General features: G+C 54.5%; 1 protein-coding gene across 5 annotated transcripts in view; it reads left to right on the plus strand.

The window, feature by feature from the left end:
- LOC132835353 (arrestin red cell) overlaps positions 1-11,667 on the plus strand; it is a 131,255-nt gene extending 119,588 nt beyond the window's left edge. For all 5 annotated transcript variants that reach the window (XM_060854806.1, XM_060854805.1, XM_060854804.1 and 2 more), the window contains 8 exons: positions 448-583; positions 3,093-3,177; positions 4,539-4,611; positions 6,055-6,192; positions 6,874-6,957; positions 9,149-9,225; positions 9,781-9,835; positions 11,547-11,667. In XM_060854806.1, the coding sequence (XP_060710789.1) occupies positions 448-583; positions 3,093-3,177; positions 4,539-4,611; positions 6,055-6,192; positions 6,874-6,957; positions 9,149-9,225; positions 9,781-9,835; positions 11,547-11,643 (745 nt within the window). In that variant the 3' untranslated portion in view covers positions 11,644-11,667. The remainder of the gene's footprint in view (positions 1-447; positions 584-3,092; positions 3,178-4,538; positions 4,612-6,054; positions 6,193-6,873; positions 6,958-9,148; positions 9,226-9,780; positions 9,836-11,546) is intronic.
- Positions 11,668-12,108: the final 441 nt, after the last annotated feature.

Raw genomic sequence — 12,108 nt, forward strand, 5'->3', positions numbered from 1 at the left:
TGAATCGACCGGATCGAGGATGTTGGAGCAGGGGAGGGATTTGTATGGGTCTCCCAACATCATCAGAGCAAAAGGAGGCCATTCTGGCCATCACTAACCTTCAATGGGACCGTGGCTGACCTGATTAGTCTTCCACTGCACTCTTCTGGTGTCACCACTCTCGACTCCGCCCCCTTGCCTGGGACTCCGCCCCCTTGCCTGGGACTCCGCCCACCCACCACTCTGCCAGCCCACGACGACTCCCACCCACGTCTTCACCCCTCCACCTGTGATTCCTCCCTGCCCGTGACTCCGTCCCCGCCCACTATACCTCCCACACCCTCGACTTCACATCCCCCCCAACCCACACCACCATCCCCCCCACCCTCTCCAATCCCCCTTGGCTCCCTGATTGACTAGAAGCCCTTCTGTCTCAGGCACTCCGTTTATTTCTGTCTCACCCCTCAGGAACTCCGTCCGCCTGGTCATCCGGAAAGTACAGTACGCTCCAGAGAAACCAGGACCGCAGCCAATGGCGGAGACCACGAGGAATTTCTTGATGTCAGACAGATCCCTCCACCTCGAAGCCTCGCTAGATAAAGAGGTCAGTACAACAGTGGGAGAGGGGATGGTAGAGGGCTTGAGAGAGAGAGAGTGTGTGAGGGAAAGGCGTAGAGCAATAAAGAGAGCGAGGGAGCGGTGAGAGGGTAGAGGGATAACGAGAGAGTGGGAGAGGGGTTGGGGGCAGAGGGATAAAGAGAGCGAGGGAGGGTGGTAAAGGGGTAAAGAGAACGAGAGGCAGGGAAAGGGGTAGAAGCATAAAGAGAGCGAGGGTGGGAGAGGGGTGAGGACGAGATGGGTAGAGGGATCAAGAAGCGAGGGAGGGATGAGGGGGTAGAGGGATCGAGAGAGACAGCAAATGAGTGAGGGGGTCAGGGGAGTAGAGAGATCAACAGAGAGTGAGGGAAGGAGAGGAGTGAGGATGAGAGGGGGGAGAGGGAGAGTGGGAGTGAGAGGGTGGAGAGGGGGTAGAGAGATCAGAGAGCAAGGGGTGGAGAGGCGTGAGGGTGAGAGGGGATAGAGAGTACGAGGGAGGGAGGCGTGAGGACAGGAGGTGTAGAAGGCTCAAGAGAGGGAGCGAGCGAGGGAGAGGTGAGAGGAGGGGTGAGGGGTAGTGAGAAGGGGAATTGGGTGGGGCGTGGAGCAACAAAGACTAGAATCCCCGAGGTTAGTGCCCAGCTGGCTGAGGGTCCAGTCAACAGCGATGGGCTGATGAATGTTGGATGTCACTGATCACTGGGGGAGTGAGGTGGCAGGGAGGGGTTAAGGAGATGGGGTGTTGGGGCTGGAGGGAGGATATCCCTTGTTTTTTATTTTTGCCATTGTTCCCTTTGAGAAAGGATGTCAGTGCACTGACAGCAGTTCAGAGGAGACTCCCTCAGTGGGGTCGCTCAACCTGGGAGCAACAATTGAGCGTGTGTCCTCATTGGCATTTCCAAAGATCAGAGATGACATGTTGGGACACCATTTTGTGGGGGCGTCCATAGGGTCAGGGCTGAGAGGGCAGCTCCCCCCTTGTGGGACAAACAAGGGGGTACTACTTAAATTAAAGGGAGTCTCAATTGCCATGGACCTCAATGTATTCAGAAGATAGCCAGATGCAATTCGACTGGTCAAACTATCAGGTTTGAAGCACAACATATTTTATTCACAGGCTGTAGTTAAAATGCAACAGAAGAAATAAGAAATTGGAATAACAATTCTATTGGAAAACTTAACTGAATAATAGTTTATTTAGCAACTAAACAGTAACTGTTCCCATATAGTATAATCCCATAAACACACCCTTGGCAAAGGCAAATTCAGCAAAATAGGTTGTCTCACGGACAATTGCAGCAACAGGAAGGGAACCCCCAGCTTTTAGCTGTAACCGAGAGAGAAGGAACAGCTCCCAAACCCAGTTGAGTGGCCAGCAACTGTTCCTGAGAAACTAAACCTGAAAAGCCAGCTTCTGGGGGAGATTGATCCCACCCAACCAGGCCACTTCTATTGTTCCAGCCTTTTAGTAAAATGACCCAAGGCCCCTCAAGCGGCTTATTGGATTCAAATAGACCACTAGGCACCTCTTTTCAAAATGAAAAACAAGACAAAATGCACTTCTTAGAGCCATAGTATGGTCACACATTGAAGATGGAAATGGGGAGGAAGTGCTTCTCTCAAGAGGGTCTTTTGTGTTTGCAATTCTTTCCATAAAGAGAGCAGTGGAGGACAATTTATTAAATATATTGGAGAACGAGTTAGGTAGATGTTTGATTGGTGAGAGTGGGGCCACAGTTGTCATGAACCAGACCAGATCCCTTCAAAATATTTCAAGAAGGTAGCCTAGACCCAAACGTTTTCTTACTTTAAAGGTAGATGTGAAGTGTGTGTTCCAGACGCGATGTAACTGATCAAACTCGTCAACATTAAGCAAAGCACAATGTATTTAAAATACGAACAAAACAGAGAGGAATTTAGAAAAACGTAACTATTGGAAAACTTAACCAAATAGTAGACAGAGTGCCAATTACTAATTAACTGTTCCAATACAGTAACATCTCATAAACACATCCCTCGGCAAAGAAAGGAGAATTGAGCGGCAGCTTCTCACATGCAGTTCTCCAATCTGGGAGGGCAAAAGCATCAATAGAAAATTCAGAGAAAGTAGCAGTCAGGAGACATTCACTGGAGCTCTCGACTCTGTGGAGACCCCAATAGCTTCTGCTGCTATTCAGAAATCCTGATGTATGTGAGAGTTGGCCACACCCATTCAGGCTGCTTCTATTGTTCCAACCTCAAAAAAAAAACTTCAAGGCCTCTCAAAATTGTTTACTTCAGTAGTCTTCAGTAGCCAGTTCAGCACCTCCCCCTTCCAGCATCTCTCCAAAAAACATAAATCCCAGGACAAAATAACTTCTTAAAGCAACAGCATCGTCACAGCAGTCAGCTCAAGGTGTTCCCACCGTGTGGGGTCAGGCTGGGTGACTTCCAGCTGAAACGTGACTACAGGACCATCTGCGTGGAGTGCGGGAAGGTGAATGTTTCCCTGATACTCTCGTTCCTTGTGCTTACAGCTCTATTACCACGCGGAACCCATCAGCGTCAACGTTCACGTGACCAACAACTCCACAAAAACGGTGAAGAAGATCAAGATTTCAGGTGAGCCTTGTGGCTTTGGCCAACCTACACTTCCCACCCATGAGAGTACCCCACACCATTCAGGTCCTCGGGACTATTCTGGCCCTGCTACCCGTCGCTAAGTCTGTTCACTAATCCAGGATCAAGCTGGAGTGCAGAGGTACTCCGTGCTGGAATCTGGTCTTCGGTTCCAGTCACCATCTTAAACAACACCCTCCCCCACTTCTGTCTGTCTGTCTCTCTCTCTCTGTTCTCTCTCTCTCTGTTTTCTCTCTCTCTCTCTGTCTCTCTCTCTCTCTCTCTCTGTCTCTCTCTCTCTCTCTGTTTCTGTCTCTCTCTCTGTCTCTCTCTCTCTGTGTCTCTCTCTCTCTGTGTCTCTGTCTCTCTCTCTCTCTGTCTGTCTGTCTCTGTCTCTCTGTCTGTCTCTGTCTCTCTGTCTGTCTGTCTCTTTCTCTCTCTCTGTCTCTCTCTCTCTCTCTCTCTCTGCCTGTCTCTCTCTCTGTCTGTCTGTCTCTCTCTCTCTCTCTGTCTGTCTGTCTGTCTCTCTCTGTCTCTGTCTGTCTGTCTGTCTCTCTGTCTGTCTGTCTGTCTCTCTCTCTGTCTCTCTCTCTCTCTCTCTGTCTGTCTCTCTTTCTGTCTGTGTGTCTCTCTCTCTCTCTCTCTCTGTCTCCCTCTCTCCCTCTCTGCCTCTCTCTTCCCCCCCCTCCCCTTCTCTCTCACCCCTCCCCTCTCTCTCTCTCTTCCCCCTCCCCCTCTCTCTCTCTTCCCCTTCCCCCTCTCTCTTCCCCTCCCCCTCTCTCTCTCTCTCTCTCTCTTCCCCCTCCCCCCCTCTCTCTCTTTCCCCCTCCCCCCCTTCCCCTTCCCTCCCACATCTCCCCCTCCATCTCCCTCTCTCCCATCCTCGCGTGCACGTTCTCTCTCTCTCTCTCTCTCTCTCTCTCTCTCTCTCTCTCTCTCTCTCTCTCTCTCTCTCTCTCTCTCTCTCTCTCTCCCCCTCACCCTCTCCATCTTCCCACCTCTGCCCTCTTCTCTCTCTCTCCCTCCCCCACCTCTCTCACTCCCTCCCCATTCTCTTACTCTCCCTCCTTCACTCCCCCACCTCTCTCCCTCCATCCCCTCTCTCGCTCTCTCTCTTTCTTTCGCTCTCTCCCTCACTGCTGACAAGTGGGCGGAGTGGGTGGATTTCTTTTCCCTGATCTGATCCAATCCGATGTTGCGGTTGGCGGGGGAACGGTTCAGGAGCTCAGCGAGCCGGAGCAGACCCGATGGGCCGAAAGGCCTCTTGCCGAAATGTGACCGTTTTGTTATTCTGGTATTGCTGGTTGTTCTCTGCACCTTGACCTTCTTTAACCGTGTGACTCTGTCCCTATCTCTCCCAACAGTACGACAGTACGCGGACATCTGTCTGTTCAGCACAGCCCAGTATAAGTGCCCCGTAGCGCAGGTCGAAGCTGAGTGAGTACTGTTCTGATGCCCACCGTTTTCCATCTCGCTGCTGTTTGTGAGCAGGGTCAGTACACCTGAACCCTGCTGGAACTGCCCAGCACAGGTCAGAGGGCATACAGAGTCTGTGAATCAGCCATGTTAGATTGGAACAGGAGTTGTGTGCGGGCACAGAGAGGGTCACGTTGGGCACCGTTCCCTTTTCTCATTGCCCCATCATTGGTCACCTCCTTGCCCAGTTGCCCCTTCAGTGGCCTGCTCAGTGGCCATTTAAAGCTGTCAACTGCATTGGCTCTGGGGTGTGGAGTTACGTGTGGGTCTAACCAGGTGTGCTTTTAGCCTGGTGCTCAAGGGTGGCCCTGGTGGGTTTGAGAGTCTCTCTTCGCTGACGAGAGAGCATTATTCTTTCGGAATTGTTACAAACGAGTAGACTAGTTTCATGAAAAGTTTGATGGCTTTTATTTTTCGCTAATGCCCGAGAGCTCTGATTGGATAATCCAGTTCGGATTCTCAAATGAGCGATTGACGGATTTGAAGACCCCCATTGGGTTCAGCTCCAAGAACCATGCTGTAGAATCTCCATGGTGTGGAAACAGGCCGTTCAGCCCATCGAATGGGCACCAAGCCTCTGAAGAGCACCTCACCCAGCCACACCACCCCCACCCTATCCTCATAACCCTGCATTTCCCACGGCCAATCCACCCTAACCTGCACATCCCTGGGCACTATGGGACAATTTAGCACTTCCAATCCACCCTAACCAGCACATCCCTGGGCACTATGGGACAATTTAGCACGGCCAATCCACCCTAACCTGCACATCCCTGGCCACGATGGGACAATTTAGCACGGCCAATCCACCCTAACCTGCACATCCCTGGGCACTATGGGACAATTTAGCACTTCCAATCCACCCTAACCAGCACATCCCTGGGCACTATGGGACAATTTAGCACGGCCAATCCACCCTAACCTGCACATCCCTGGCCACGATGGGACAATTTAGCACGGCCAATCCACCCTAACCTGCACATCCCTGGCCACGATGGGACAATTTAGCATGGCCAATCCATCCTAACCTGCACATCCCTGGGCACTATAGGACAATTTAGCACGGCCAATCCACCCTAACCTGCGCATCCCTGGGCACTATGGGACAGTTTAGCACGGCCAATCCACCCTAACCTGCACATCCCTGGGCACTATGGGACAATTTAGATTTTGGATTGTGGGAGGAAACCGTAGCACCCGGAGGAAACCCACAGAGCCACAGGAAGAGCACACAAACTTCACACAGCCAGTCTCCCGAGGGTGGAGTTGAAGCCGGGTCCCTGGGGCACCGAGGCACAGTGCTGTCCATCACTAAGCCACTGTGTTGATTCGGCAGGTATCTCTGTCTCGGTCTGCCCTGAGCTTCCTTGTGTGTTTTCCCATTTCTTGCTGTTCTCTCCCCAGTGACCAGGTGTCTGCCAGTTCGACCTTCTGTAAGGTCTACACACTGGTCCCCCTCCTAGACCATAACCGGGAGAAGAGGGGCTTGGCCCTGGATGGGAAACTCAAACACGAAGACACCAATCTGGCCTCCAGTACCATGTAAGTCATCCTTCCCAGCAGCCCCCCAGCTATCCCTGCTCGATGCAGCCTCTCTGTCTCGTCCCCTCCCTTTTGCTTTCACGCACTCCCTCCCTCTCTTCCCATGTCTTGTGTGTGCGTGTTTTCTCTCTCTGTCTCTCTCTCTGTCTCTCTCTCTGTCTCTCTCTCTCTCTCTCTCTCTCTCTCTCTCTCTCTCTCTCCTCTCTCTCTGTCTCTCTGTCTCTCCTCTCTCTCTCTCTCCTCTCTCTCTGTCTCTCTCTCTGTCTCTCTCTCTCTCCTCTCTCACAGGTGTTCACTCTCACTCACTATTGCTGTCTCTTCCATTCTCTCATGCTGTCAAACTTGTTCTCTCTTACATGCACTATCACTCCTGTGCACACTCACTCTCTTTCTTTTACATACACTCTTTTCTCGCATTATCATTCTCTCTCGCGCCCTCTCTCTCATTCTCTTTCTCTTGCACTTGCACTCGTGTGCGCTATCTCTCTCTCTCTCTCTCATAGCAGGTGCTTTCTCGCTCGCTCGCGCTCTCGCTCTCTCACGTGCTCTGTCTCTCGTGCTGTTTCACCCCCCTCCCTCAATCTCTCTCTCGCTCTCTCTTCCCCCCGTACAGCAGTTTGTTTGGAGTTGTTTCGCATTCCCGAGGCTCATTGGGAAATGCTGGCTGGTTATGTCTTGCAGAGTAAAGGAAGGTGCAAACAAGGAGGTACTTGGAATCCTCGTGTCGTACCGAGTGAAAGTGAAGCTGGTGGTGTCTCGTGGAGGGTACGTGTCTCAGCTACTGTAGAGGGGGGAGGCCATTCAGCCCATCGAGACCGCCCAGCCACTCAGTGATCATCCGCAACTCCACTCTATTGCTCCTCGATTCCCTTCCTCGTAACAAAAAATCTGTCTTGAATACACTTAAAGACCAAGTCCTTTGTCAGAAAGAGTCCCACACATTCACTCCCCTCAGGCAGAGGAAATTCTTCCTTCTCTCTGTCTTCAAGGGGTGACCCCTTACACTACATGACTCCATCAGGTCCTCGATTCTGCCACAAAGGGAAATAATGTCTCCACATCCCCCACCGTCTATTTCCACACCTTCCAGTCCCCTCACCATCTCCCCCCACCCCTGTCCAGTCCCCTCTCGCTCCCTCCCGTCCAGACCCCTCTCCGTCCCCTTCCCCTCCAGTCCCCTCTCTCCCTCCACCCCCATGTCCAGTCCCCTCTTCCCCCCCTCCCCTCCACCCCTCCTGCCCCCCCATCCTGTCTCTTCCCCACCCCCCTCCCATCACCCCCTCCGTCCAGTCCCCTCTCCCTTCCCAGGCCCCCGTCCAGTCCCTTCTCCGTCTCCGCCCCCCTTTCTGTACCCTCCTTGTCCCCCCGTCCACTCCCCTGTCTGTACCTCCCTTGTCCACTCTCCTCTCCGTCCCACCCCATCCATTCCCCTCTCTGTACCCCCCTTGACCCCCCCCTCCCGTCCACTCCCCTCTCTCTGTACACCCCCTTGTCCCCCCCGTCCACTCCCCTCTCTGTACCCTCCTTGTCCACTCCCCTCTCTGTTCCCCCCCCGTCCAGCCCCTCTCCCTCCCCGTCCCCCATGTCCACTCCCCTCTCCATCAACCCCCCCCATCTAGTTTCCCCCCCCCAGCCCAGTTCCCTTGTGTGTTTCCATAAGGTCACCTCTCATTTTTCTCAACTCCACTGAGTGCAGGCCCAACCTGTTCAACCTCTTCTCACAACACAGTCCCCTCTCCCTCCCACCCCCGTCCAGTCCCCTGTCCGTCTCCTCCCCCCTTTCTGTACCCCTATCCAGTCTCCTCCTTGTCCCGCCCCCCTATCCAGTCCCCTCTCTGTCTCCCCTATCCAGTCCCCTCTCTGTCTCCCCTATCCAGTCCCCTCTCTGTCTCCCCTATCCAGTCCCCTCTCTGTCACCCCTATCCAGTCCCCTCTCTGTACCCCTCTTGTGCCCCCTCCCGCCGACCAGCTGAAGAAACCTCAGGATCGGAGTCAGACCGTGATCTTATTGATGGGTGGACCAGGCTTGACGGGCTGAATAGCCTGACTCTCTTAACGTCTTGTTATGACGCTGAGGCCACTCATGAGTAATGGATGGGCCGAGCGGTCGTACCAGTGATCCACGCCATGTTAATGGCTTCCAAAGCTCTGGATAGTTTGTGGCTTAAATATGTGACACTGCCCACCCCTTACTAACTCCAGGTCCGAATCCCGGGACTGCCCCCCTAACGGCGCTGTGTGGGGTGACCCTACGCCACATGGGACTGCAGCAGCTCAAGGAGACAGCTCACCCCTCACCCTCAAGGGGCAACTAGGGACAGGGAAACCAAAGCAGTCACCTGACCTGTAATGGCCACATCCCACAGACGAGTGTTAATGAAGATGTTTCTGCGGTGGCTGGTAGGACAAACCAAATGGACACTGTCCCTAATAGTTTCCCGGGAGGCCGGGAGAGTTCGGTGGGTAACTCTCCACCTCAGGGGAGCCCTTGGGGCCAGCAGTGGGGCTACGTTTCAGGGGAGATGTGGGAGTCATGTGGGATAGGCTGAGAGGAAGCAGGCATGGAGCACTAGCACCAAGGACAGGCCTGATGGGTGGAACGGGCTGTGTCCCAATTCAATCCCTGGGGTACAGATAGAGGCCACTCCGCCCATCGATTCTGCGGTACAGATTGAGACCACTCCGCCCATCGATTCTGCACCATCCCTCCAATGTGCATCCCTTCCAGACCCAGCCACTTACCCTATCTCTGTAAGCCCTGTATTTCCAGTTGCTAACCAAAGCTAACCTGGACACTAAGGGCAATTTCCCACGGCCAATCCACCCTAACCTGCACATCCCTGGACACTATGGGACAACTTAGCACGACCAATCCACCCCAACTGCCCTGCACCCCTCGGATGTGCTGGCTCCCCTGTTGTTTGATGTTTTCTCTCTCTCTTCGCTGTCTTTTCAGGGATGTGTCAGTGGAGTTGCCTTTCGTCCTGATGCACCCAAAGCCAGTTGAGCAGCCCATGTCCAGACCTCAGTCAGGTGAGATCAGCCCCGACCTTGGCCAATTTACTACCGGACCACCCGTCGATCCTGGGGGCGGTGGAGTTGGGTTTGCGGGGGTGGGGGCGTGGGGGTGGTGTTGGTGGTGGTTGCAGTTGGGGAAATCATTCCAACAGTCCCCTGGAGTTATTGAGAGACATTGTTTGGGAGCTGGGGTTGGGTGTTGGTCCCGATCTCTTGGGATGGTTGAACGTTCTTCAGAGGCCTCAAACGAGGACGATTGTTTCTCACCTCGGGATGGAGGGTGAGGGCTCAGACTGGGCGGATGGACCTTCTGAGCTCTCTGCCCCGGAGGGCTGTGGACATTGGGTTGTTGAGAGCGCTGTGCCTGTCGGAACCAGGGAGGTCAGAGAAGAACGGGGCTGACCGAGGCCAGGCTCAAGGGGCGGGCCGAGTGGCCTACGGCTGCTTCTGTCTCTCATTCTGAGCACAAGGCTGTGTCATAGGCACTGGGCGGCTGCTTCTTGTGGTAGACCTTCCATCTGCTGAAGGCCTGTAGGGGGTCTCACCTCTTTCTCTGTTTCCATCCTCCAGTTCTCCCAGAATCTGAGGTTCCAGTTGACATGAACCTGATCGAATTCGAAGCCAAGTAAGTTCGGGGTCACCTTTCTGCCCAGTGGGAGGGGGATGTTTAAAACAAAAATTCATAACTAAATCCCTTCACGGTCCTCCCCCATCACGGCCCTCTGAAATGTCTGCGTTTTCTCCGACACGGTGTCCTGCACCTTCCTCGTGATATTCATCGTGCCCGTGCCCTCAGCTTTTTACTCCTGGCTTTCACCGGCTGTGGGAGTCGCTGGCTGGGCCCAGTATTTACTGCCCGTCCCTAATTGCCCCCCTGGAGAAGGTGGCGGGTTGGGGTCTGAGCTGTCACCTTGAGCCACTGCAGACTCAGAATCGCTGGAGAAACTCGGCAAGGTTTGGCAGCCTCTGTGCAGAGACAGAGAGAGGAAGCAGCCTGCGTTTTGGAGTCCAGTGACCCTGCTTTTGAAATCCTTTAGTCTTTCTCACCCCGTTTCACATCCCCTTCTGAGTTTTACACTGGGCCTCTGCGCTGCCTGTACCCCTCCCTCCCTTCACCCCTCCCCTCCCCCCCTCTCCTAACGCTGTCTATCAAGCTCTTTCAGTTCTGAAGGTGAGCCATCCTGGATGTGAGAGGTTGGCTCTTGTTTTCCCAGACCCTGCTGAGAGTCTGCAGTGATTTTGGTGTCTGTGTCAGATTTCCTCAGTTTTCTGTCGTGCCTGGTTCCTGGAGACTGAGACTGCCTGAGGATCCCTTGGAAGTACTACACTTGTGATTTGTGTCTGATTTGTTGCAGTGTTTAAGGGTATCGCAGGAGTCAAAGAGTGTTGTGTGGATCAAAGGGCCATAGAGGTCTCCAGCATGGAAACAGGCCCTTCGGCCCAACTTGTCCATGCTACACCGTTTTCACAACTTAATCTGGACCCTTTAGCCAATGCTTGGTCCGTATCCCTCCATACTCATCCCATCCATGTACCTGGCCAAATGTTTCTTAAATGATAAAATTGTACTCCCTTCCACCACTACCTCTAGCTGCCTGCTCCAGACACTCACCACCTTCTGTGTGAAACACATTGACCCTCTGGACTCTTTTTGAATCTCTCCCCCCTTAAAAGAAAAGACGGTCATGGGGAGGGGGGTTGCGGCGGTCGTACAGTGTCATGGACAGGATCACGGGGGCTGGAGAGGGTCGTAGGGGGCCTGTGAAGATCGGGGTCATGGTGATTGGAGAGGGTCGGGGGATCAGAGAGTCGGGCAGGGGGCAAGGTATTGAAGAGAGTTAGGGGTCACGAGGGTTGGAGAAAGGCGGGGAGGGGGGGTCTGAGACGGTTGGGATCGTGGGGGTCGAAGTTGGAGAGGGTCGGAGGTCATGGGATTCAAGAGGGTCAGGGGATCAGAGAGTCAGGGGTCACTGAGTCGGAGAGGGTCAGGGGTTTGGGGAGGTGTTGGAGAGAGTTGGGGGTCACCGGGTTGGAGAGAGTGGGGGGGGTCAGAGGGAGTCAGGGGTCACTGGGATTGGAAAGGGTCAAGGGTCACGGGTTGGAGAGGGTCACGGGGTTCGGAGGGGGTCCGGGTCTCTGGGGTTGGAAAGAGTCAGGGGGTCAGAGACGGTGAGGAGTCAGGGGGTTGGAGAGTGTCAGGGGGTCAGAGAGGGTCAGGGGTCACGGGGGTTAGAAAGAGTCAAGGGTCACGGGGGTCGGAGAGAGTGGCAGGGAGTCATGGGGAGGGTCAGAGATTATTGCTGGGATCTAAGCTTGCTGTCTGTTTGTTCCTGCAGTTTCTCCCATGACGACGACATTGTGTTTGAGGACTTTGCCCGACTGCGGCTGAAGGGGCAGAAAGATGAGAAGGACGAGGACGACCATTTCTGTTAGTTCGGCACCGTGGGGGAGGGGTGGTGGTGTGAGAGGGTGAGGGTAGGGGGCGATGGTGTGAGAGGGCGAGGGCAGGGGGTGATGGTGTGAGAGGGCGAGGGCAGGGGGTGATGGTGTGAGAGGGTGAGGGCAGGGGGTGATGGTGTGAGAGGGTGAGGGCAGGGGGTGATGGTGTGAGAGGGTGAGGGCAGGGGGTGAGGGTGTGAGAGGGTGAGGGCAGGGGGTGATGGTGTGAGAGGGTGAGGGCAGGGGGTGATGGTGTGAGAGGGTGAGGGCAGGGGGTGATGGTGTGAGAGGGTGAGGGCAGGGGGTGATGGTGTGAGAGAGAGAGTGGGGGTAGGGGGTGGTGGTGTGAGAGAGAGAGTGGGGGTGGGACGGTGTGAGAGAGAGAGTGGGGGTGGGACGGTGTGAGAGAGAGAGTGGGGGTGGGACGGTGTGAGGGAGAGAGAGAGTGGGGGTGGGACG

This window comes from Hemiscyllium ocellatum, chromosome 44 (assembly GCF_020745735.1).
Source record: "Hemiscyllium ocellatum isolate sHemOce1 chromosome 44, sHemOce1.pat.X.cur, whole genome shotgun sequence".
In the NCBI taxonomy this organism is placed as follows: Eukaryota; Metazoa; Chordata; class Chondrichthyes; order Orectolobiformes; family Hemiscylliidae; genus Hemiscyllium; species Hemiscyllium ocellatum.